The sequence below is a fragment of the Strigops habroptila genome, chromosome 11, assembly GCF_004027225.2.
Source record: "Strigops habroptila isolate Jane chromosome 11, bStrHab1.2.pri, whole genome shotgun sequence".
In the NCBI taxonomy this organism is placed as follows: domain Eukaryota; kingdom Metazoa; phylum Chordata; class Aves; order Psittaciformes; family Psittacidae; genus Strigops; species Strigops habroptila.
The window spans coordinates 23,599,560-23,623,894 of NC_046360.1; the positions used below are offsets into that span (position 1 = coordinate 23,599,560).

At 63.4% G+C, this 24,335-nt stretch overlaps 5 protein-coding genes across 11 annotated transcripts; 1 reads left to right on the forward strand and 4 right to left on the reverse strand.

Annotated features, from left to right (window-relative positions):
- Positions 1–536: 536 nt before the first annotated feature.
- Positions 537–2,763, reverse strand: LOC115614145 (2'-5'-oligoadenylate synthase 1-like). Of its 2 annotated transcripts, XM_030500511.1 has the most exons (6): positions 2,527–2,763; positions 2,062–2,356; positions 1,808–1,983; positions 1,484–1,725; positions 1,264–1,396; positions 537–1,185 (listed from the first exon to the last, which is right to left on the reverse strand). In XM_030500511.1, the coding sequence occupies exons 1-6, from the start codon at positions 2,719–2,721 to the stop codon at positions 670–672; spliced, it is 1,557 nt and encodes a 518-aa protein (XP_030356371.1). In that variant the 5' UTR covers positions 2,722–2,763; the 3' UTR covers positions 537–669. The 2 variants fall into 2 exon arrangements, with proteins under 2 accessions (XP_030356371.1, XP_030356370.1); XM_030500510.1 differs by having other exon boundaries at positions 537–1,396.
- Positions 2,764–5,058: 2,295 nt separating this feature from the next.
- Positions 5,059–8,860, forward strand: IFRD2 (interferon related developmental regulator 2). Of its 3 annotated transcripts, XM_030500515.1 has the most exons (12): positions 5,059–5,124; positions 5,329–5,445; positions 5,531–5,615; positions 5,745–5,869; positions 5,952–6,109; positions 6,328–6,378; positions 6,697–6,866; positions 6,958–7,063; positions 7,282–7,419; positions 7,564–7,692; positions 7,779–7,874; positions 8,019–8,860. In XM_030500515.1, exons 1-12 carry the CDS (start codon positions 5,097–5,099, stop codon positions 8,097–8,099), a joined length of 1,284 nt encoding a protein of 427 aa, XP_030356375.1. In that variant the 5' UTR covers positions 5,059–5,096; the 3' UTR covers positions 8,100–8,860. The 3 variants fall into 3 exon arrangements, with proteins under 3 accessions (XP_030356375.1, XP_030356374.1, XP_030356376.1); XM_030500514.1 differs by lacking the exon at positions 5,059–5,124 and having other exon boundaries at positions 5,175–5,445; XM_030500516.1 differs by lacking the exons at positions 5,059–5,124; positions 6,328–6,378 and having other exon boundaries at positions 5,175–5,445.
- Positions 8,861–9,090: 230 nt separating this feature from the next.
- Positions 9,091–10,939, reverse strand: LSMEM2 (leucine rich single-pass membrane protein 2). The gene is made up of 4 exons (XM_030500521.1): positions 10,918–10,939; positions 9,626–9,766; positions 9,346–9,543; positions 9,091–9,252 (listed from the first exon to the last, which is right to left on the reverse strand). Exons 1-4 carry the CDS (start codon positions 10,937–10,939, stop codon positions 9,116–9,118), a joined length of 498 nt encoding a protein of 165 aa, XP_030356381.1. The 3' UTR covers positions 9,091–9,115.
- A 426-nt stretch (positions 10,940–11,365) lies between these two features.
- HYAL3 (hyaluronidase 3) lies at positions 11,366–16,657 on the reverse strand. 2 transcript variants are annotated; one of them, XM_030500512.1, is made up of 4 exons: positions 16,549–16,657; positions 12,148–15,211; positions 11,950–12,039; positions 11,366–11,815 (listed from the first exon to the last, which is right to left on the reverse strand). In XM_030500512.1, the coding sequence occupies exons 2-4, from the start codon at positions 13,108–13,110 to the stop codon at positions 11,462–11,464; spliced, it is 1,407 nt and encodes a 468-aa protein (XP_030356372.1). In that variant the 5' UTR covers positions 13,111–15,211; positions 16,549–16,657; the 3' UTR covers positions 11,366–11,461. The 2 variants fall into 2 exon arrangements, with proteins under 2 accessions (XP_030356372.1, XP_030356373.1); XM_030500513.1 differs by having other exon boundaries at positions 12,148–13,061; positions 16,549–16,639.
- Positions 11,366–16,687, reverse strand: NAA80 (N-alpha-acetyltransferase 80, NatH catalytic subunit). 3 transcript variants are annotated; one of them, XM_030500519.1, is made up of 4 exons: positions 16,549–16,687; positions 12,967–15,211; positions 11,950–12,039; positions 11,366–11,815 (listed from the first exon to the last, which is right to left on the reverse strand). In XM_030500519.1, the coding sequence occupies exon 2, from the start codon at positions 15,201–15,203 to the stop codon at positions 14,505–14,507; it is 699 nt and encodes a 232-aa protein (XP_030356379.1). In that variant the 5' UTR covers positions 15,204–15,211; positions 16,549–16,687; the 3' UTR covers positions 11,366–11,815; positions 11,950–12,039; positions 12,967–14,504. The 3 variants fall into 3 exon arrangements, with proteins under 3 accessions (XP_030356379.1, XP_030356377.1, XP_032776112.1); XM_030500517.1 differs by having other exon boundaries at positions 12,148–15,211; XM_032920221.1 differs by lacking the exon at positions 16,549–16,687 and adding an exon at positions 16,095–16,234 and having other exon boundaries at positions 12,148–15,211.
- Positions 16,688–24,335: the final 7,648 nt, after the last annotated feature.

Below are 24,335 nucleotides of genomic sequence, written 5' to 3' on the forward strand. Positions count from 1 at the left end.
ACAGCCCAGCGCTTCACCAGTGACCGGGAAATGACCTCGGTCTGCTGCTCCCACTGCCTGCGGTGGCACCAGGCTCCTGGTGACACTGGCATTGGCCACATCACATGAGCCATGTCCCAGCGCTGGCTGTGCCCCAGTCCAGCAGCTGAACTGCAGTGTGGACACAGGCAGGGAACCCGGGCAGGGGGTCCCTGCGGTGGGACACTGCCCCCAGCCAGCTGGCAGCTGCAGAGACCCTGGGCAGGACCCTCCCAGGGAGCTGGGGCAAGGTGAAGCCCTGGGGATGGGGCCATCCTAACTGCCCCATGGTGACCAGGGCAGTGGCCTGTGAAGGTTTACAAGCTGCTGCAGGCAGGAACAGACAGAGTGGAGGCAGAGGGTGGAGCTATTTTCCTGAGGACCAGCTAGCACTGGGCTGGCACCCCAGGCTCTGGCGGCATTGTTGCTCTGCATCCATGTATCGTTATGTTGTCCCAGCATCTGGTGGCATTGTGGACCCCCTTCGTCGCAATGGGAACCCCACCTAACCTCCCTTCTGTGGCACTTGGCACTGTCTCCAACCCAGAGAGCAGCACAAGGATTTATTTCCAGCATGAGCAGAGGGGAAGCGGGGGTACAGGGGCAATACGCTGGGGGGGGGGTGGGGTACAGGAGTGCTAGTGACAATACTCAGGCAGGGAACCGGGCGTGCTGGGGGTCTGTGCCCCCACGGAGCCGCAGGAGCATGAAGATTGTGCTCCTGGGCTGGACGTCATAGTGTGCCAGCGTGTGCCGGTCCTCCAGCTCCCGAGAGCCATATGTCAGGCGCTGCTGGTCAGTGGGCGGCCCCTGACGGCTGCGGATTTGCTCCTTCAGCTGCCGGACGGTGGTGGTAGGCAGCACCGTGTAGGTGGTTGTCCGGTTCTTGTCATCCTTCACAAAGATCTCCATCGCTTGGGGCTCTGTCTGCAGCAGCAGCAGAGTGGTGCTGTAGAAGATGCCATAGGAGGCCAGGGTCTCGCCATCCTGTAGGACAACAGAACTCCTGCCCGGCCCCTCCTGTGCCAGGCGCTGCTGGTAACAAGGGATGCCCCACTCCTGCTCAATTGCCTCCTTCAGTTGCCGGACGGTGGTGCCAGGGCTGATGGTCCTGCTCAGGCTGGTGCCCAGCAGCTGCCTCACCTCGATCTTCACAGGCCGGGCTGGCTGCAGGGACACAAGAGCAGCTGGGCAAAGCTGCAGGGTTGGGAGAGGGGTAGAATGCTGCAGGGCAAGCAGCCTTACCTCCACAGCCCAGGGCTGGGCAGTACTGACGCAGGGCAGGGAACGGTGGCCAGCAGCTTCCTGTGCCACCAGATTCCAATTCTTGCCTTGGCCGAGGATCCCTGTTGGGTCGGCGGGGTCCAGGATGATAGGGCTGCAAACACAGAGCATGGAAACTGCTGTCAGCCCCAGGCAGCACTGCGGGGTGGCTGGCACGGGTCCCACTGGGCACAGTGCTCACCAGGGACTGCGCAGCAGCGTCTTGATGTGGGCACCGATCTGGTTGTGCTGGAGCGAGTAGTACTTCTCCCAGTAGATGCAGATCTCCTGGTGCCGGCACAGCAGCTCCAGCACGGTACGGAAGCCTTCAGCCGTGACAAAGGAGTCAGAGCAGCCTGTGCCCTCTTCCCAGGCGTAGATGGTCAGCAGCTCCAGGGCATACTTGGGGGGCAGGTCTGCAGTGGGGTACCGTGGCTTCAGCAGCTAGGGAGAAGACAGGGACAGGGGTGAGAGCTGGCTAGGGCGAGTTGCTGGTGGGTGCCAGGGAAGCTGGGCAGCCTCTCACCTCCTTGTACCAGTGCTTCACCAGGCGCAGGAGATTCTTCAGCTTGGCAGGGCAGCGCTTCACAAACTTTTTCTGCAGCTCAGTGAAGCAGGGAGAGAACTCCCCGGGGTCACTGCTAGCTTTCAGCAGCCCTATGTACACACTTGCATCTGGTGGGGCATCCAGGATCAACTGCCCTGTGGGGCAAGAAGGAGGGTGAGAGCCGTGCCGGTGCTGACACCACACCCAGCCCCACACCAGCCTGCAGCCCTTACCCAAAGCATCGTAGGCAGGCAGGATGTCCACCTCGATGGACTCCAAGGTGTCCTTGGAGCAGAGAGTGAGGCTGAGGGAGCGCGGTGTACTACCAGGACCCTTGTAACGGGGCTCACTGATGTTCACAGTGAACGTCAGGCTCTGCCTGCAGGTGTGCAGTCTCTTCTCAATCAAATCCAGGATATACCTCCTCTTCTGCTTCTGCTGCTGGTAGCTGGAGAAGCAGCTAAGGAAGAGCACCACGTCAGCATCGGAGTTGTTCTGCAAAGCTGTGCCCTTGCCTGCTGAGCCACCCTGCAGAGAGACACCCTGCCTGCTCAGCACTGCTGCCCCTCAGCATGGGGATTGCCTGCCACCATTACTGGAGATGCCATTCCTGAGGCAGGGCAGGAGCTGGAGCAGCAGGACGAAGGGAAGGGTAATGGTAGGGGTGCCGGCTGGTCCCCGAGCCGGGCAGCACTCACCTTGACAGTCTTGTGGACGCGGATGCCAGTCTCGAAGCAGTCCTCCTTCAGGAAATCACAGATCTGCTTCACCGTCTGCTTCACCTGCCTGCAGAAATCCGTGCTGGGCTGCAGGGTCTCCATGATCCAGGTGTCCAGCCTGTTGGTGGCCACCGTCCTCAGCCCGTTCGTGGATGTCCCCTGTCGCACATCCATGCCGCCAGGTCTGGTCGCTCCCTCTGCCCCTTCTGCTCGCTCCTGCCCGCGGCTGCCTTCCCCTCCCTGCAGCAGGTTTTAAACCTTCCCGGGCCACCCCCCCCCCCATGGCGTCATCACCAGGAAGTTAAGGTGGCTCCAGACCCGGAGTTTCGCCTCTCCCCGGCCCCGGCTCCCCGGGGGGCTCCTGCCAGCGGGTACCCACGATGCCCCCGCCGCGGGGGCCGGGAGGGGGCAGGAGGGGCTGCGGGGCACCGCCATTACCCCGGCACCCGGTGGCAGCCTGGGGCTGAGGTGCTGCAGGACATCGTGGCCCGGGGGGGCAACGGTGGCACAGGGTGTCCCCTGGGTGCTGGCCGGAGACAGAGTCCCACCACGGGGAGCCTGCCCGGGGGCTGGAGGTGCCCTGTCCGAACCAGCGCCTGCCTGTGCCCGCACCAGGGGCTCGAGTGTTCAGACTTTGGGACATGGCGGGTGGCACGGGGTCACCGTCGGCAATGGGACATGGTCAGTGCCAGTGTCATCGGGGACTCTAGTTTCACCACGGGCAATGGGTCGTGGTCGGTGGCAGTGTCACCAGAGACCTTGGTGTCACTGCGGGCAACGGGACGTGGTCGGTGGCAGTATCATCGAGGGCCCGGGTGTCACCGCAGGCAGCCGCAGGCGGTACGGGCAGGACGCTACTGCCCGCGCTACCTTAAGCGCCGGCTGCGGAGGAACCGGGAAATGGCAGTTTCTGTTTCTGCGCGGCTTTCGATTTCTGACTCCCCCGGCTGGAAACGAAAGTGCGAAAGGCCCCGCGGCGGCTCCAGCCCCCCCGTCCCTTCCATCCCCCCGCAGCCCCGCTTGCCTGCGCTGTGAAACTAGGAAGAGCCAAAACTCAAACTCAGGCTTGGAAACTCAGAGCAGGGTCGGGCAGGGGCTGTGGGCAGAAGCTCGTCCAGGGCAGGCAGGAATATGAAGGGGAAGGGGATGGGGAGTGGGGGCAGGAGCGGGAAGGGGCAGGCGGTCAGGACATGGGCAGAAGACGGGCAGCGGTTAGGGAAAGGAGGCAGGAAGGGGCAGGGATGGGTCAGCAGCAGGGGCAGGGACAAACACAAGGATGGGCATGGGCATGGGCATAGAGTGCAGTCGGGGTCAGGGATAGGCATAAGGTGATGGGCAGGGCAGGGGGAGAGACGGGCAGGGACAGAGGAAGTGGCAGAGATGAGGGCAGAAGCAGGTGCAGGGAGAGGGATATGGGCAGTGTTATGGGCAGTGTTATGGGCAGGGATAGAAGTGGGAACAGGAGCAGGTATTTGGGCAGGGACACAGGCAGGGACAGGAAGAAGGACAGACAGAAGGAGGGATATGGGCAGGTATGCAGACAGGGGCAGGGATCTGGGCAGGAATAAGAGCAGGGAGAGGGGAAGGAGAGGACCAGCAGCAGGGGTACAGGCAGGGGCAGGGCTGTGGCCAGGGAGAAGTGACACGGGCATTTCACATCTGGCCCGTGCAGCCCGAGGAGCAAGACAAGGACACCAAGGCGAGAGCAGCAAGAGTCATTCTTTATTTGCACCCATATGTGTCCCAGTCAAAACGGGGCACCCCAAATGTGTTTTCACACGTGGCTCTCACACCCTTTGCGTGCCGAGGTACAGCACGGTCTGACCAATCTCTACTCACCCCCTCACATCCCTGCTCTGCAAAGCCACTGCAGTCTCCTAGGGTGGGATCATCCTTTTTCCTTTAGCCAGGTATCCTTGGAGTCACTACAGTGCCTGTCTGTGAGGGAGGTTAGTGGGAGGGCTTCAGGGAGGTGTTGGAGGGGCTGGGGTGCTGGGGCGGCCCTCATCCCTCGTGGTGGCGCTCTCTCTCTCCTCTTCTTCCTTCTCCCAACGACCTGGGGTCCTCTAGCCACAAATCATAACTGCAGTACACACCAAAAACTGCACATATATGTACCTTAAGAAAGTTCATACGACTTCATACTATAACGACTAATTGGTACAATAGTTAGGTAATGAGGTTTTCCTAATGAGGTGCAGGCAGGGGCAGCAGAAGGGATTGGCCAGGGGTATGGGCGTGGACATTGATGGGACAGGGAAACAGCGACGGGACAGGGGACGAGCAGGGATACGGGGGATACGGGCAGGGACACGCGGGATAGCGGCAGGGACGGGGCAGGGACGGAGCAGGGACTCGGGCTATAGCGGCTCGGCTGGTCCCCGCAGCTTGGTGCCGGTGCGCCCCCTGGCGACGCGCGCCAGGAGCTGCAGTTAGCATGCCCAGGCGGCGGTGGGCTCTCCCAGGGGGCTGCGCGGCGGGGCAAGGGGGCGGGGCTAGGGGGTGGGGCCTCCCGCCGGGGGCGGGGCGGGGGTCCGCGCGTGCAGACCATGCCGCGCTCCCGGCGAGCCACGCGCCGTGAGTGGGGTCCCGGGCGCGGGGCGGGATAGGGACCGGGACCGGGACCGGGACCGGGATCGGGATCGGGATCGGGACCGGGACCGGGACCGGGACCGTCCTTTCGTTCCGACAGCGGGGATCCGCACAGGCCCCGTGCCTTCCTCATGCCCCCGCCGTGCGGCCGTGTCCGGGCTGACTGGGGCTTGTCCCCACCTTCCGCAGGTGGCCCCGGCAGCGGCCGAGCGGGCTCTCCCGCCAGCGAGGAGGAGGCCGGCAGCGAGGTGCTGAGCCACTGTAGCAGCGCCAGCGAGGGGGGCAGCCCCGCCGAGGAGCCCGCAGGTGAGCTCCGGTGTCCCAGCGGTGTCCGCGCTGCTGCGGTGTCCCCCACCTGTGGGACTTCCCTCACAGGGTGCCACTCCGGCAGGGAGCGAGGCGGCGGGGGAGCAAGCCCAGGAGGAGGAGGCGGAGGACAGGCTGAAGGAGCACATGGACAACCTCCTGGACAAGAGGTGAGGAGCGGCTGTCGCCGCGGGGCACGCCTGACACGCTGCCGGTCCCCGTTTGCGCTGCCAGCCAGCGGCTGGGACATGCCCCGTCCCGGGCCACCCCACCCCGTGACCTCCCGTGGTCTCTCCCAGCGCCAAGACGCGGCTGGCGGCGCTGCAGAGCTTGCGCCTGGCCTTCTCCTCCAGAACCCTCTCCGAGTTCCTGCTGGCGCGCCGCCTCACGCTCACTGATTCGCTGGAGAAGTGTCTCAAGAAAGGTCCGAGTGCAGGCGGACACCGAGGCTGGGGGTGGCAGGGCCATGGCCCATGTCTGAGCGAGGTCTCTCGTGCTGCCCGCAGGTAAAGGGGAGGAACAGGCGCTGGCGGGCACCGTCCTCACCCTCCTCTGCCTCCAGATGGGTTCTGGCCCGGAGGGGGAAGAGGTGTTTCGCAGCATGAAGCCCCTGCTCGTCAGCATCCTGACAGACAGCATGGCCAGCCCTGGTGCCCGGCAGAGCGTAAGGCCTGGCCCCTTTCCTCCTGGGCACAGGGGACACCTCAGCGGTGGGGAGAGCCCAGGCAGTGCCTTGGGGGTCCCTGCAGTCACAGGAGGGTGGCAGGATTGGAAGCAGTGGGGTAAAGCAGCGGCACCCCAACCGTGCTTCCCCTTGGCTGGGCACTGGATCTGACCTGGCACTGCTGCCTCTGACTGCCTTTTCCTCATGTCTCTTGACAGTGTGCCACAGCCCTGGGCATGTGCTGCTACATTGCTGCTGCTGACCTCGAGGTAACTGCGCCTGAGTGTTGTCTGTACCCTGCTGGAGGGCACTCTGGGAGTTGCTGTGCCACCAAACCTCAGCCCGCAGTGTCAGGGCAGCCTGCAGCTGAGCTGGGGAAGGGGCACAGGGGCATCAGTGGCAGCCCAGGCCCTTTCCATGGGCAGCATGGAGCTGAGCTGGGGGGAAGCCTGCTTTGTAGAAATGGGGTGTCCTGGGTGGAGGAGCCTACTGGTGCACTTGGACAGGGTGGGTCCCCATTGGTCCTCTGCTGTGCAGCTTCACTGTGGTGGCAGCTGTAGTCTGACAGGCAGCTTTCCCCCCTCCAGGACCTGGTCTCATGCCTGTCCTGCTTGGAGAGCGTCTTCAGCCCCCCCAGCACATCTGAGGGGGGCTCAGCACCCTCCCAGCACGGCCCTCTGCACTGCAGCGCACTCCAGTCATGGTCCTTGCTCCTCACCATCTGCCCCCACACACACATCAAGAGCATTTTGGACAAGTGAGTGGTGTCGGGGGCAGCCAGCTGTGGAGGGGGGAGCCCCTGGGGTGGCACCCAGCCCCCTGACTGCCCTCTGGCCTTCCCGTCCCAGTGGCTGGCTGAGGCTGCCCCCGCTGCTGACCAGCAGCAGTGTTGCGCTGCGCATCCTGGCTGGGGAAACCATCGCGTTGGTCTTCGAGCTGGCTCAGGACATGGAGGTACACTGGGGTATGGGTGGGCAGGCAGCAGAGCAGCAGGGAGCTGCTGGCACCAGCCCTCTGCCTGTGCCCCAGCTGAGCTGGCACTGACGGCGTTGGGACACTCCAGACTGGTCACCAGCAGGTGCCCAGGCAGAGGGACTGGCTCCGGTGATCCTGGTGATAGTGGTGGCCAGTGCCTGGAGCCACGTCCCCTCCAAACACCCATATTTTGGCAGGAGGACTTGTGCCACCAAGATACATCGATCCTGTGTGCCCAACTCAAGGTCCTGGCTACTGAGAGCAATAAGTACCGAGCCAAGACAGACCGACGGAAGCAGCGCTCCATCTTCCGGGACATTCTGCACTTCATCGAGGTACTGGAGGCTGGCGGTGCCCTTCCTGCCGAGCCCCTGCCTGTGCAGCTGCTGCCCAGCCGCCTGGTGATCCCCGTCTGCTGAAAGCCAGGGGGACACAAGGCTGGTGCCCAGCTTGTTGCTAATGCCCCTCTCTCTGCTCAGAGCGGGGAGTACCAGGACGATACCATCCGTTTTGGCCTGGAGTGCATGTACCTGGATAGCTGGGCATGCCAGCGCACCTACCAAGCCTTCAAAGAGGTGCTGGGGTCTGGCATCTGCCACCATCTCCAGGTAGGGGCTGGGCGGTTGTAATGGGGGGATGCCAGGGGGGTGCCAGGCTGGTGCTGGTGAGTGCTGAGAGGCCCCTGCTTTCCCAGAACAACGAGCTGCTACGGGAGATCTTTGGTCTCGGGCCCCCGTTGGTGCTGGATGCAGCTACTCTGAAAGCCAGCAAGGTCTCCCGCTTAGAGAAGGTGGGTGTTGCCATGCACATTTGTGCCCACAGTGCCCTCCCGTGCTGCCATGGGTTCCAGTCGAGTGCCTCAGTGTGGTGGGTGCCGGAGGGGAGCTGGGCAGAGGGGCATCCAGTAACCCATCTCTCCTTCCCTCCTCACCAGCACCTCTACAACTCGGCTGCCTTCAAAGCCCGCACGAAAGCCCGGAGCCGGGTGCGGGACAAGCGGGCGGACGTGCTGTGACGGGCAGAGGGGGCAGAGCCCCTAGCCCACCTGGACTGCAGACCCAGCACTGTGAGGGGCCAGCCCTCGGGCTTTTATTCATGTACAGCAGAGTATTTAATGCCTGGAGCTGCCCCGCCAGGGGCTGCCCCCTCTTTTATTTTTTTTAACCAAAGCAAAAAGAAGGATCAAAGAAGAGCGAGGGGAGGTAGTGGCGTGCTGCTGTATGCCTGCTCTGTGGCTGGGGCTCCGTGTGGCATGGTGGAGGGGGTATCACAGGGCTCCTGCAGCCCATTTAACTGGGCAGGGCTCATGTACCCCCTGCCTGGTCTCATGGGGGCCTGGCACAGCTTGAAAGGCTGGGTGGGAGGGCAGAGCCATGCAGGGCTGCAGGGCAGCTGGCAGCACAGTGCCGGTGCTGGTGGCCCGAGTGTTCCTCACTGCCATGCTAGGCACAGCCTCTGCTTCCACAGCCACCCTGGCATCCAGGGATGGTGGCAGAGCAGTGTGAGGCATCAGGCTCTGCCCAGCCCTGCCAGCTGCCCATTCTGAGCCCTTTTCCAGCCAAATGCTTTATATGAAATAGTTCTTTTATGGGAAATAAATTACAGGGGGGTGGCACAGTGGGCGAGTCCTAGTGCTGCCCAGGCAGCCTCAAGGGGCTGTTGCCTGCATGAGCATGGGGCTGTGCCATGTGGGAGTGCCTTCTGCCCCAGGAATGTATTTGTGGTGGTGATTTTCTAAGACTTTGGTTAGAGGAGGTAATTAAAAAGCTAATTGGAGAGTGCCTTCTGCCTTCTTGTTAGGAGTAAGGGCTGTCACTGCCTGGGTGCCAGTCCTTGCAGCCAGGACTGTCCCTTTCTCTTACAGCCTCGGGTGGGGGCCAGGATTGCCTCTGCTACTACTCTGCACCACATGGGGCGATGCTGCCACGTCTGAGTGGGGTGTGGGGCTGGTAGCGCTGCTTGCTTCCCCCTCCCGCCCTTCAGTACTCCTTTCCATGGTGGCCCAGTGCCTGTGGTGGGGCCTGGAGCAGCTCAGCGGTGCCCACCGGGCTCGACACTGGTGTTCAGGCGAGCCCAGAGCTGCCCGTTGGCTGCCTGTAGCTGGTGCACGGCGTCCTCTTGGCTCTCCAGCCACTGGGCCAGCACCCGCACTGACTGGCTCTGCAGGACTGTGGGGAGAGGATGGGGACACGCTAGGGATGGGCGGCCTGGTCCTCCTTCAGCATCCCTCAGACCCTCCTGCCATACCCAGCACCACATACCACTCAGGTAGACAGCCAGCGTGGCCAGGACCAGGCTCACCAGGGCCAGAAGCCCCAGCAGGGCTAAGAGCAGGGGGGGGCCAGGGCAGAGGCCGGCGGTGGGCACAGGGCGCAGAGTAGGCAGCAGCGTTGGGGGGCCAGGGCATGTGGGGCGAGGCAGGGGCTGGTGCAGGCTGCTGGGGGAAGCTGGGCCATTGCCTGTGAACAGGGGAGAGAAATGGTGAGAGCCCAGCCGTGGGCACGGCCAGGGTTGGCGTGGGCCCCCCGTCCCTGTGCTCACCCTCAGCGCCCTTCTGCCCGCCCGAGGCCCAGTGCAGGTCACTGATGGACTCCACGGGGCGCAGGCTGATGGCTCCAGGCTCACCACTGTCAGGGTCTCCAGGCTCTGCTGGTGCAGCACCCTCGGCCCGTCCCATGCTGTCTGCGGGGAGCAGAGGCAGAGGGTGAGCAGGAGTCCTGCCTGCAGCCCCTGTCTGCACCGGGCACCCCTGCAGAGATCAGGCTCCTCCCGGAGGTGACACCATTTGACGCCAGCTGAGGCTGTGCTGGGGCAGGCAGCCAGAGCTCTGGCATGGCACGGCGCGGTGGCCACAGGCGGGTGAGTGCTGGCTCAGCACCCCTGGCCCCATGCTGTCATCGCAGCAGTTAGCGGGCGCCTGGTGGCCACGATCCCAGAGCCTCATTAATGGGGCTGGAATTTGGCCCTGGCTTGCGGGCAGGAATGTGTCACCCCATAGCCCAGGTAGCCCAGGAACCGTGAGGCTGGCCAGGGTTCTCCTGGGCCAGCTGGGAGCCGGCAAGAAGGGCCAGGGCAGTGCCAGCTCCAGCCTGCGGCATGGCTTGGCTTGCCCCATGGACAGCGTGCTCATGCGCTGCTTAGGGGTGCACGGATGGATATGGGGGAGGTGTTGTGCTGGGGGTCCTGGTGCCCACCATCCCCCTGTGAGAGCAAGGGGGCTTTATCAAAGCAGGTGTGGCTCCAGCACCATCTGGAGACACAACCTTGCCTACACTGGGGTAGAGGTGAAGGATTTTGCCTGTGTGTTGGCGTGGTTTTGTGTGTTGGGCAGGGCCTAGCGCTCTGCCTGCAGCGGAACAGGGTGTCCTGTGCCAGCTCCCGTCCCTCCCGGGTCAGTGGCGTATCGCAGGGCAGCCTGGCGCTGTGCTGCTGCCACCAGGGCGCTGCGTGACACCAGTGGGGCTGGCAGGTGTTGGAGCTGGGGGGGCTCAGCTGGTGCCCAAGGGCCCCCCGAACCCCCCCCAGGGCCCAGCCTTTGGCTGGGGACTGGCCTGTGGGACTCCCCCTCATGCTGCACCTGAGGGGCACAGGGGGTGGTGGAAGTTAGGTGCAGGGGCTGTGCCAGCCAGCTGCCTGCCCCCTCCCCAAACCCAAATCCTGCTGCCCTGTGCCTGCACCCCTCCAGGACCCCCTTCTTCCCCAGGCAGACATCTCTGCCCTCAGTGCCCACAGCAGAGGGCAGCGTTTGGCCACTGCTTCCATCCCAGCCCCAGGACTTGGTGCCACCGCGTCCCCCCGGGTGCCAGGGCCCCCCCAGCTCGCTCCCAGCCTACCTTCTCCAGCCTCCCTGGGCATGGCTCCCTGTGCCTGGGCAGCAGGAGTGGGCAGCAAGGTGGTGTGGGGCCCTGGGAGCTGGGCACTGGGTTTCCAGTGCGCCAACTGTGCCGCTTAAAATAGGACACTGAGAAATGCAGTTGGGGGGAGGTAAAAATAGCCGTGGGGAGGGGGGCCCAGCGGTGCAGTCAGGGCTCCAGCAGCATGGTGCCAGCGTGGCAAAGGGAGATCAGCCTGTGGTGGTGCCCATGCACCCTTCCCAGGGTAAAGGGGCTGACAGTTCACTGTGGAATCAGGACAGAGCCTGTGCAGGGAAACTGAGGCACCGGTGGGTGCATCCAGAGCCAAAATGGGGTCTCTGCTGTCTCTCAGCAGCAATAGCAATTGTGCCCGGCCTGGGGGCACCACGGAGCCCCCCCAAGCTTTGCCCACAAGGACCATGCCAGCTGTGCAGGGAGGATTTATTTAAATTAATAAAACTTATAAAAAGTACCAGGCAGCAGCGCCTCTGGGGTAGGGGACCACCACGGTCCCCAGCCCTCATCACCAGCCCCACGCACCCTGTGGCAGACAGGTGTCGGAGGGTGGGAGGTCATTGTGCCTGTAGAGGCCATGAGCATTGGTGAGCGCCAGGCAGGAGGTGGCAGGGCCGGGCTGGACACGTTGGTCACAGCCCTTGCCAGACCATCCATGGTAGCAGTGGCAGCGGAAAGAGGCCAGCATGTTGGTGCCAGGGCTGAGGAGCAGGAGGCTGCCCAGGTCATGGGGCCGCCGGCGCACGCAGCGCCCATGCCCATGGCACTGTCTGTAGCTGCATTCCTGGGCTGCTGCCGTCACATTGGCCACATAGGGACCCAGGGTGGACACGATGTAGTGACGCAGGCTGGCACAGCTCTCCTGGGGAGGAAGCACTGGTGAGAACCCACCCCAGCACCGTAGCCCCTCCTGCCATCCCTCCCTGGTGGGCATAGGGCATGTGGCTGCCCCATACAGCCCATGCCAGCTCCAACACAGCCAGGTGCCATACTCACAGCTGAGCGGGAATACGACATGTCTCCCCAGAGAACGAGTCCAGCCACACCCAGTGCTGCGCTCTCCCCGATGGTGTGCACCAGGTCAGCCTGCCAGGGACAGAGAGATGTGACCAGGCTGGGGGGCACAGGCTGTGCCCCAGTGCTGAGCAGGACCCCTGGCATGCCCACTGCCAACCCCAGCCCTTCGGTGCTTACTGGCTCCAGGAACTGGGGTGAGCGGCGGAAGGACAGGCGGGAATAGGCAACCACAGGCAGGAGGCCGCCAGTGCTGAAGGCAGCCACACGCAGGGCCTCGCGCAGCCGGTGGTGGACGTAGCGCTGGCGCAGGGCAGGCGGCAGCGCTGGGGGCAGGTAGATGCTGGGGTATAGAGCAGCTGAGGCGGCCCAGAGCCAGCGCAGCCGGTCATTGCGCTGCACCTCTGCTGCGCGGCACTGCCCGGTGTAGTTGGCCACCTTGGCCCAGTTGCCGTTGAAGCAGTCAGGGAAGCGGTAGAAACCCCAGAGCCCCCCCGGGCGCAGGGTCCGGCCTAGCAGGAGTGTCTCCTCCATCAGAGCCTGCGCTGCCCGCTCAAACTGCCGCCGTGCCAGCCGCAGCTGCCGTCGCCGTGGCAGGAGGCCATGCTGGTCCCGCACCCACTGCTCTGAGGCCGCCTGGTAGATCCGCTTGTTCCCCCAGTTTTGGGCCCAGAGGGGCCTCCACTCCTCCCAGTCCACCACGGCCAGGCCATGGAAAGTGGGGCGCAGGAGGTCACGGATGTCCCCAGCCACCCTGGCAAGGTGGGCACTGAGGGGCACCCGCTGGGGGATGCCCCCATTGTGGGGGATGCCCTGCCGTGACAGGTAGGGGTACAGCCCAAACTTGTTCTTGTAGAAGATGGTCATGTTTTGACCAGCAAAGCGGCCACCCTGGTTCTCCACGATGCCGTAGTCGCCAAGGGGCAGCCCCACGCCGAAGCGGTGCTGGCAGCGATGGATGGGGATGTTCCACACCACCGCGAAGGGCTGACCACCTACCACAGGCTCCGGCGCCGGGCTCTCCCCACCGGCTCTGCTCAGCACCAGGCAGGCCCACAGCGCCAGCGCCAGCACCATCCTGCGGGGCCAGCACCCTGCGGGGAAAGGAGAGCAGTGGGGTGAGGTGATGGGGCACAGTGCCATGCAGGGGTACCGTGGTCGTGCTGGCACTGCCGCCCTGGCATGTGGGCTAAGATCAGCCACAGGGGCCAAGCTGTCCCACAGGGCTGTGCTGCATGCCCCAAAATCCCATGGGACCCACAAACTTGGGGGTTTTGGACACCTCCTGTCTCAGTGTCGCCAGCAGGCACTTCAACCTGGTGCCCAGAGCTCTGCCTGCACCACAGCCACGATTCTGACATGGCACTGCAAGCCACCAACCCCAGGACATCAGTTTTGCTGCTGGCTCCCACCCTTGCCTGTAGCAAGGGCACAGAATCACAGAATCACTGGGGTTGGAAGGGGCCTCTGGAGACCATCCAGTCCAAACCCCCTTGCCAAGGCAGGGCCACCTCGAGCAGGTTACACAGGAATGTGTCCAGCCGGGTTTTGAATGTCTCCAGAGAGGGAGACTCCACAACATCCCTGGGCAGCCTGTTCCAGTGCTCTGCCACCCACAATGTAAAGTTCTTCTTCATGTTGAAGTGACACTTCTTGTGTTTTAGTTTATGGCCATTGCTCTTCATCCTGTCACTGGGCACCACCGAAAAGAGTTTGCACCATCCTCTTGGCACCCACCTTTGTGATATTTATATGAACTAATGAGACCCTTTCTCCCCCATTTCGTCGCAGAGCCTAACCAGGCCAGGCGCCCTGGTGAGGGACTGAGCTGCCCAAGAACCGTGGTGGAGTCAAAGCAGCAACTCCGTGCCCCAAACTAGGGCAGGGCTGGAAGGGGCTGGGTGCCCAGTGCTGGCCAACCACTGGGGTGACGGATTAGGCAGGGAACAGGCCCGGTGATGCAGCAAAGACAGCGCTAATCCCCTGGTGCAGCCCAGCTGCTCGCCGACCTTCCCAATGCCATGCCTCTGGCCCTTGCTGCTGCCAGCTGTGATGGGGGGGACCTGGCTGCCCACCCACCTGCAGTGCAGTGCAGGGGGCCCTGCCATGCTGCCCCTGGTGCCCATCCAGCCACGTGTGCCTCAGTTTCCCCAGGCTGCTCAGTGGGAAGAGCAGCAGCCACGCTGGTGGACATGGCCTACTGTCAGCCCCAGCTGCCCCAGAGTGAGATCCATGGGTGCAGGAGACACTGGTGGGACTGGTCTGATGCCCAGAGCTCGGATGGGCCTGGCTCCCTGCCACACTGGCGGTCCCAGGGCCCCAGCCAGGCGAGCTGGGGACCTCACGGGAGCAGAGCCAATGTACCCGGGCAGGGCAGGGTGTGGGGACCACGTCCCCACCAGCACCCACACCAGCAATGGGGCCGGGGACGCTGGGGGAACTGGTGCCAGACCTGAAGAACGGCAGCAGCCAGGCACTGCCGGGGTGGGCAGCTCCTGCCCACACTGCTTTAATCACCGGCTCAGGGCCCCAGCCCCTCAAATGTGCTTCTTCATCCAGAAGAGGGGCAGCCCTTTGGCATCGCGGTGCGGGGTCTCCAGGAGGCTGTGCCTATTGCTTTCAGCCAGGACCCCCCTTGCCCAGATCACATTCGGGGAGGGGGGCGGTGTGGGGGCAGCGGGGGGCGGGAGGGGAGGTGGAGGGGCAGGAGGCACCCTTGGTCTGGTGGTGGTGGTGGTGGCACCAGGAGGGGTGGAGAAGAGCCGCAGCACCTCAGCGGGTATGGTGGGGCTGAGGAAGGCCACGCTCTGCACCGGCTCGCCCAGGACAAAGCCCAGGTGTGCGTAGAAATGCTGCTTGTCGTGGGTGGTGAGGTGCAGGCAGCCGAAGCCCCGGGCCCGAGCCCACTGCTCGGTGGCCTCCATCAGCCGCCGCCCGTAGCCCTGGCCCCGCAGTGCCCGGGCCACCACCACGCTCTCCACAAAGAGGTCGTGGGGCCGGCCGGCCACGCGGGAGAGCCGGACATGGCCCACGAGCTGGCAGGGGTCCTTGGCAGCGCCCTGGCTCCGCAGCAGCAGCAGGCAGGCGGGGAAAGAGTCCGAGGAGCGCTGCAGCGCGTGGAGCCGCGACGCCCGGCTCTTCCCCCACTCTTCGCGCAGCAGCTCAGCACAGGCCTCCAGCAGCTCTGGCCTCTGGTGCAGGGGGACCAGGCTGAGCTCCTCTGACACGGAGCCCATTCTTCTCACTGGTGGGAGACCAACAGGCCACAGCTTAGAGGCAGTGGGGGACAGATGGTGTGTTTTCCCCAGCCCACACCAGCCCCAGTGCAGCCATGGCTGCCTAGCTCATGGCTGGATGGGTTCATGGCAGTTAACGGCGGGTCCGAGGGTGGATGACAGCACCGCAGCAGGGAAGTGGCATGTGGGACTCTGGGGTGGGCCCTGCCAGCCTCTGAGGGGTCAGAAACCCCCTACTACAACCTGTGTGCAGTGGAGACCCCTCTCCCAGCCCAGTAGTCATTCCTCTTGCAAAGACAAGTCACAGACCGAGGGCAGGAGGAACTGCCACACTGCTGTGTCAGCTGGGGTTGAGCAAACTGTTCCACTTCCCCCTCTCAGGGGTGGGGAGGGCCTGGCCCTGTTCCCCCACACCCTCAGGGTGTCCCCAAAGTCACCCTCCAGGTCTAAGACTTCTGGCTCCCAGCCCAGCCTACATCCTGCCTGGTTTGGAGGCCAGGCAGCACCCCAAGGCCCCATCAGCACTGCCAGGCGGGTGATGCTTTTTCTTTCTGTCTCCCCAGCAAACCCACACTGGGACCCCACCAGCACTGTCTGAAACCTGGGGGACCTTGAGTGCCAGGGGGAGTCCCCCTCATGTCTGGCCTCCTGTCACATCTGCCTGTGGTGCCCTGCCAAGCTTTGCCCACCCTGGTGCCCAGTTCCCCCCTATGCCTGCCCCTCTCCAGCCCCAGCCCAGGGGCTGCCCACTCTGCCTGCTGCTCCCCCTGCCCGCTGCTCCCCATGCTCACACTCCCCCTGCCTGCTGCTCCCCATGCTCACACTCACCCTGCCTGCTCCCCTCCCTGCCTGCTCCTCACCCTGCCCGCTGCTCCCCATGCTCACACTCACCCTGCCTGCTGCTGTCAGCTCCTGCGCCTTCAGTGCCTGCGCGGCAGGAAGCAGCCCAGGCTCATGGCCAACCACAGTGCCTGGTTCTGCTTCCCCAGCGTGAATGACACGTCTGTTCAGAGCCCCGCACGGCACCCCCCTGTCACAGCACCCAAACCAGACTGCACCCCCTATCACTGCAATCCACACTACATCCACGCGGGGTGCACAAACCTGAACGGCATCACCCAGCTGGTCACTGCCCCCACCCCATCACTGATCCATCACTCATCCGTCACTGACCCACCATTGACCAGTCACCGACCCGTCACCCACCCCCTGTATGACGGGGCCCATTATTGACCCATCACGGACCCATCACTGGCTTCATTACTGACGCCATCACTGCCCCCTCCCTGCCCCGCCTCTGCCCATCACCGACTCCCCCCGCGCTCCCGCCCCGCTCGCCCCGTACCGCTTCTCCGGACCCGCCGCTTCTGCCGCTGCGCGATCGCTTCCGCGGCCGCCACCGCCCGGCGCCCGCACCGCGCCCCTTGGCGGCCGGAAGCCGCGCTCTTCTCCCCGCCGGTTGTGGCATGCGCGGTGGCGGGTGTGTGGTGGTGTGTCGCCGTGCGGAGGTCACCGCCACTGGAACCAAATTAAATTAGTATTTCACTAAATACAGAGACTTAGGCACAGACAGGGCGACAAGGATTCCTAAACTAGTGTTTCACCGTGGATAGAGGCTACAATTCTCAGGATAAGGCAGGCTGCAACAAGAGAACCAGATGTCTTCTCTCACCCCAGTGCAGGTTCCTTCTGTTGATAAGCCTGAGAAACAGGTAAATGGCTGCAAAAGAAAACAACTCGAGGAGCCTCTCAGGGTTGTAAATTAGACCAAACAAGAATATGTAGTTAGTTGGAAAGACTAAACACGCATTCCAATGTCGTTAACTAACAGATTTCCATAAAAGGCTGAAATGAGTCAGGGGATTTCTCCCCAGACAAGCACCACAACCCCCCCGAGACCTCTCCTCAAATGCACAGTGCCTGCGCCATGGCCTTATCCTCCCAAATTACCACATGCATCAGTAACGAGAACTGGGTGGACATTTCACGGAATTGTAATGAGAATGTATGTAATTATGATGTCTAAGCTGTAAACTGTCCCTTCTCGGTGTGCGTGTTAGGCAGAGTGATTCCCCATGCACCTGGTACCATAATAAAGTCATGTCAGGTTTCTAACTTTTCATTCTGGTTAGAGAGTTTATTTCCCGGAATTCGGTGACAAGCTCATTGCCATGGCATGTCCTGCTGACCCACGAAGGGTCCTGGTGGCAGAGGAGGCAGCGCTGACCTTCCCCAGCCCCACAGTAGGCAGCTGCCCACTCCAACCCGCTCCTTCCCGCTCCCTCCTGCTCCAGCCCGCTCCTGCCCACTCCTGCCTCCCAGGCCTCTGCCAACCAGGCCTTGTGTCCGGGGCGGGAGGTGGGTAGGGATCTCTGGCATGGGCCGTCACTGACCCATCACTGACCCAACATTGATGGCCCTGGCAACCGTAACCGGGGACCCGGCTTTATTAGGGGGACTCCAACATCCCCAGGTCAGTGCGGCTGCAGCAGTGGCCGAGTGCATGGTGTGCGCCCGGCATCCCTGCATGCTCAGCAGCCTGCAAGTGAGGGGAGACCCTGGGCCGTGTCCAGGGCCTCCTGTGGAAGAGGGAAGAGCCTTCAAGTGCCTGAGGGCCAGGGGCTGTGCCCTGGCCCGGCCACAGGTGGGGGTGGCCTTAATCCCCAGGAGCGAGGGGACAGTGAGATTGTGACAAGGGGGTGCTCCGGCTCAGATGAACCCCAATTCCGTGGTGGGAGAAGGAGGAGGGAGGAGTCAGTCCCACCGCCATGGGGCAAGGAGGGGTCTGTGGGGTTCTGGGGCCACAGGAGGGGTGCTGGGAAGGGAGGGATCAGGAGCGGGACTGACATCGGGGCACTTTGTCACCCAGCCCTGCCTGCAGAGTGCCTCAGGGACATGGTGGGAGCAAGGAGCCCCCCAAGTGCTCTGCCCTGCCACTCGTGGCAGGGCAGCTCTGGTGGTGGGGGGTCCCCTTCAACCCCTTTCCTCCCTCCCTCCCTCAGGATGGAGGCGAGACCCCCCAGCCGACCCAGGCTGGCCTGGGCGGAGGAGGACGAAGCTGGCCCAGCTCCCAGCTCTGGGCTGAAGCGCAATGAGATGCGCAAGGGTGAGTGTGCGGGCGCTGCGGGCAGGGGCTGCCCACCCTGCCCTGCCCTGCCCCGTCCCACGCTTGCAGTCCCCAGCCAGGCATCGGTCCTGCAGCGCAGAGCCCAGGGAGCAGCCCCACCACAGCATCCCTGGGCCAGGAACCCCCTCTTCCCCCTGGTGCCGGCTGTCCCTCCGTGGGGCACACTGGGGCTCCCTCCCCTGCTGCCCTCCCGCATCACACCCTCGCCCCTGGGCTGCACGCAGGACACCCATGTCCCAGCCTAGAGCCAGGGCTGAGGACATTCCCGAAGCTGGGCAGAGAGCTCGTGTATTCCCCACTGCCTGCCCTCCAGCCCTGCCTGCTCTCTCTTGGCCAGGTTCCTGCATTTCCATTGTGCATGTGTCCAGGGAGGAAAAGAATACCCTGGACATCATCGTAGCTTCCATCAGGAGCAGACCAAAGGTATCCATGGCCACTTCCATGCGGCTGTGCCTATGTCTCCTGCATGTGTCTTTCTGCCCCCATTCCATACTCAGAAGGTGCTGGGGGCTCTTATGGACCCCACGTCTATTCCTCCCACCTGACAATGTCTGTCCATCTGTGACCTCCCCGGCTGGCAGCAAGAAGACCAGAAGCTGAAGTTTCTGGAGTCTGTCTGCACCATCTGCACCACCACCAGCATGCACTCCTTCCTGTGGGACATGCTGCTGTTCTTCCAGCATGAGGTGGTGGAGACCCTCGAGGTGAGGGGATGGCCAGTCAGGCTGAGGCAGGGGCAGTGGCACAGCCCTGGGGCAGGAGAGGGCTCAGCCAGGCAGGGAGTGGGAGCGGAGCAAGCGCTGCTCTGCGGCTCCATCCTTGGCGATGCTCCAGAGCCACCTGCATGGTCTGGCTGGAGCTGGGGCTGGGACCAAGTCTGCAGGTCCCTTGGCCAGCCTGTGCTCTGTGATGGGCACAGCCCTTCCTGCTGTGGGGCTAGGACCACTGGTAATGGTTGGGGGTGCCAGGATGGGCTCTGACAGCCCCATGGGCTGTTGCTGGGTGAAGGAGCTGCCTTGTCCTGACCCATCCCCACTGCTGTGCTCCTCAGGTGCTGCTGCAAGAGGAGCCCGCTGACTGCCTGGGCACCATGGTGCGGCAGCAAGTCATGCTGACCATTGCCGCCATGAGGTACCTTCTCAGCCACATCTCGGCATCCCCAGTGCCCAGTGCCCCGCCAGCCCCGTCCCGGAGGGACCAACAGCCCTGGGGCCGAGAGAGGGGCAGACATCAGGGCAGGGGGTGGCACAGGGTTTTCTCCTCAAAGGCCAATGTCAGCATCAGGCGGGGTTGAGATGACCCCTGTAACGTGAGGATCAGCCCAGGTCTCCAGCCCCTGGGTCTGCCTCCTCCTTGCTGGCTCCAAAGAGCTCTTCCATGTCCCTGCAGCAGAGCAGGGCTGCTTCTGCAGGAGAAGAACAGCCTCCTGGAAGCCTGCTTCTGCAGCATCTTCCACCTGCCTCTGCAGGACAGCGAGGGCCCCGAGGCTTGGCTCTACTGCAAGGTATGCCATGGTGTGACCCACGGGGAGTTCCCTGTCCCAAGGCCCCTTCCTGGGAAGGGGACCTCCTCCTGGGGACCTCCTCCCGAGTTCCCCTGACCTTCCTGGTCAGGGCAGGGCCATGGCTGCGCTGCTCCCCCAGGCTGCTGGGGCTGCCCTCGAGACCCTGTTCCCTTGCAGACCCTGTCCGCGATGGACAGCATGTTGCAGGTGCTGGTGTGCAGTGCCAGCACCCTTGGTGCCCAGGAGCTGCAGAACATCTTAAAGGTCTGGCCATGGCACAGGGTCCCCTTGGGCAGTGACCTCCAGCTTGAGCAGTGCCACACCCAGCCCCTGCCTCCTGGCTGCTGCCAGAGCCTCTTCTCCAGCCCCAGTGCACCCTGGTCCTCGCCCACTGCCTGTCCTGCACAACCCTCCAGACAGAGCTGCCTGTCTGGAAACGGGAGCCCAGCCGCAGGGCTCTCCCCCTCCGGCTTCACGGGCCATATCCCAGAGCCCCAGCACAGGTCCCCAGGGAGGGGTCACCCAAAGCCTCGGGGTCCTCAGGGGCGGGGGGGGAGGGGAGAGGGGGACCTTTTCTGAGGGGGCAATGAGTGCACAGCAGCAGGGCGGCAGCAGCAGTGGCATGTGGGGACCCGCCTGGCCACAGCCCGTTGCTGTGAGGGGCAAGAAAGACACGTGCCCCGTGCCAGGCACTGCCAAGGTGCTGTGCTGTGCCATGCCACCTTCCTGGCACACGAGCAGCTTTTCTCCTCCAGCTCCTGGTGCCCTTCACCACTTCCCAGACAGCCGTGGTGCAGGAGAGGGCCGTGGCACGGATTGCCCGGCTGGCCAGCTTCATCAGCAGCTACCCCCTGCCACAGGTACTGAGTTCCTGGTCTGGGCAGCCCCAGTGCTCCAGCCCCCTGCCCCTGAGCCCCAGCAGCACCCGGTCAGCAGGAGCTAAGGAGCAGGGGCTCTACCCTGCGCTGTCTGTTCATGCTCTTTCCCAGGGCTCAGGCAGCAGCCTGGGTCCAGCAGCCCTGCCCTGCTTTGCACTGCTGCCTGGCTGCTCTGGGAGCAGCCGAGGCTCTCCTTGTGCCCAGGTGACCTTGTGCCCATCTTCCCCCAGTTCTGCTCCTGCTGTATGCAAGCCCCAGTGCTCCGACATCAGTGCTGGAAAACTCTGGTGATGGGGAAGCTGGTGGGGCACCTCACCCTCTGCTGCACCTGCAAGAACAGGGGCACCCAACATGAGGCTGCAGAAGCTCTCTTTCATATGCACAGCTTCATCCTGCAGCAGATAAGTAAGTGAAGCTGTGTGGGGCTGGGTCCCCCCAGGCATGGGCAGCCAGGGGCCACTCTCCTTGGCAAGAGAAAGCCAGATCCAACCTGCCTGCCTGCAGCTCCAAGAGCCATTTCCCCTCACCCACACTTGCACTAGCCCTGGACCTACCCTGGAGATCTGCTTCCTGGCCCTGTGTGGGTCCGGGCCTCTCTTTGCCAGTGACTTTTCAGCCCAGCACTCTCAGCTGCTCCTCCAGCTCTGCAGCCTCTCTCTGAGCACGCTGGTTTTGCTGCTCCCCAGGCAGGTACCCCGGGTTGCAGGAGAAAAGGCATCTGCAGTTCCAGCAGAGCTGGCAACAGAGGCACATCTGGGGGCTTTTGAAACCCAGTCACACCACACAGATGTTCTCGGTAAGATGTGCCTTTGGCTCCTGGCCGGGGCTCAGCATGAGTGAAGGGACACTCGGTGCATGGGGGTGACGGGGCTCATGCTGTTCCTGAGCAGGGGTCAGGCAAAGACCGCAGCGAGCTCTGGCTCCCCACAGGACCCTGAGCCCCACCGCTGGTCTCCCCCCAGCACAGCCTGGCTCTGCGTCCCGCTCTCGCTGCACAACCAGGATGCTCTGGGTGACCCTCGAGGTGACAAACCTGCCCTCCTTCATCCCACAGTTGTTCACAAACTGTCTCCAGCCCTCCGACCGGATGGATGTCATCCTCATGGCCATGAAGAGCTTCACAACCCCAGGGGTCTACAGCATCAGCATGGCTGCCCACATGGTGGACGTCCTTGTGTCAGACACTGACTTCCGACCAGGGCAGGTGAGCAGCCTGCGGTGGCACGGCTGATGCTCCAACCCACCGGGGACTGTTCTTGTCCCGGCTCTGTGCCTGGCCAGCGCTGACGCTGTCTCAGCTGGCATATCACACAGGGAACGGAAGCAGCACCCAGCTGGCGCTGGGGAAACAGCCACGCTCACCCTGCTGACATTGCTCCCCACTGCCACCCGTGTGTCCCTTGCAGGTGCTGAACATCACGTGGGCCATCTACAGAAACCTGCCCTCTATCAGCACAGAAACAGCCCTCAACAGCCTCAACAGGGCCCTGGTGGTGCTGACATGCCAGCAACCCAGCGAGGTGGTGGCCAGCGTGCTGCAGTGCTCCCCGACGTGCAGCAGGTATGGGGCCCACCAGCCTTTGGGGCTCCTCTCACACTGGGACAGGGGCCCCAAGACCCTCCCGAGGGCCTTCAGCCCAGCCATTCTCCAGGGTGTCCCCGCTGACAGAGCCCCGTGTCCCTGCAGTGTCGCCATGGCCATGTGGAAGGCCATGCTCTCCGAGCCCAAGGCTGCAGGGAAGGTGCTGAAGGAGCTGCTCAGCACATTGATGAACCAGTCGCTGCGCAAGATCTCTGCCGCCACCATGGACAACCCACGCATCCTGTCCCTGGCCGTGAGTTGCTCAATGAGGCCTTGCTGTCCCACGGGGCTGCTCTCAGCTGTGCGGGGTGCCCCCTCCTCTTCCTTGCCCACCCCAAGCCCTGACCTCCCCAGGAGCGAGGGGACTTCTGAGTGTCTGGGTGTCTTCTGCAGGCAGCCAGGACGATACATGAGATCCTCCAGCAGTCCCTTTGCCCGAGGGAGGTGGAGGGGGTTTTCCCCCAGCTCTTCCTGGTGCTGCTGTGCCAAGTGTCATTCACAACAGAGCTGATGAACAAGGAAGTGCTCATCTTCTGGAAGCAGAACCAGCAGGATCAGCTCACTCCCATCAGGTGCTCCATCCCTGTCCTCTCATCCCTGCTGGCCACCTGGAGTCAAGCCAGGGGTCCTGGTGGGAGCTAAACATCTCTCCTTGTGCAGGTCAGCAGTGCAGTCCATAAGAGTGTTGCTCCGCAATGTGGGCTTAGAGAGCCAGGAGCTGGCCATCGAGGAGCAGGGTGGCTGGGACAACCTGCTCCATGCCCAGCACCACCTCGAGGGAGTGCGCATTGTGGCCAGGTGAGAGCCCCTTCTCCCCGCTCCTTGGGGACCAGGCACCACACAGCACCCCCTCCTTTGGGGCTGATGGCAGGGGGGACCTCGTTGCTCAGAGAAAGTGCTGTGGACTGGTGATGTCCAGACTGGTGCAAACCCCAGAGAGATGAGCCTGCCCGGCTCAGGCATGACAGTGCCTCCTTCCCCCTGCCAGGGAGATGATGAATACCCCAAGACACCTGCACTCCACACTGTTCGACCATCTGGTGAATCTCCTTAGTGTGGAGGACCCCACGTGGGAGATGGTCGCCATGGTCACGTTCACTGAGGTGAGCCTGATGCCACCGCCCCAAGCTCCCGCTGATGCTCGGCTGTCTCATGCCCTGCATGTGGGGGGAGCTGGGGTGGTGGGTGGGCTTTGGCTGGTACTGTGGAGAAGCAGGCAAGCAACCAGTGGAGTGTGCTGTGGGTCACGGGGGCTCTCTGCAGTCCCTGCCACCTCCGTTTCAGCTTGCTCTTGCCCCAGCGTCCTTGCCTTGAGCTGGTGGTTGGAGCCAGCACCGCACCTCACCATCTCCTCCTGTGTGTTTCAGATGCTGAACTGCACTGACTTTGGTGATATTCTAGACCGTGCTGTGGAAATCTTCCCCATGTACCTGCAGAGCCAGTGCGTGGGGATGCCCAGACTGGTGCTTAGGACTCTATTTTCACTCTCTGAGAGGACCAATATGGTGAGCAGCGACCGCTGGGGCAGCAGCACAGGGTGCAGCGGTGCTGCTGGGTAACACGATGGCTTCAGCATTTCTGGGCATCGGGAGCTGTACCAGCTCTGTGCCTTCTCAGGCCTGTGCCTCATGGCTGTGCCCTGCAAGGAGAGAGGCAGCAGTGCTGTGGGGAAGGGGCTCCCATTGCCAGCATGTTCCGGCAGGGGTGCTGGCAGCAGAGCCAGCAACCCGAGCGTGGGGTCTGCAGAGCCTGGCTGTGGGGTGCTGAGCCCTGGGGTGAAATGCAGCACTCGCAGCAGGGGCTGCAGCACCTCTGATAGCTTTCCAGGCAGTGCCAGGCACCCACCAGCCTGCCCAGGGGCTCTGGTGGAGAAGGGGCAGCCAAAGGGATGACAAGGAGCCCGTGCTGTCTGTCCTTCCTCTCTGTGCCCTGATCTTCCCCTGGCCGTGCCAGTGAGCCCAGTCTGCCGGGACCTCGTCCTCATAACCTGTGCTGCCTGCCGAGAAGCCAGCGGGGAGGCCGGTGTTTGCAGAGAGGGTTT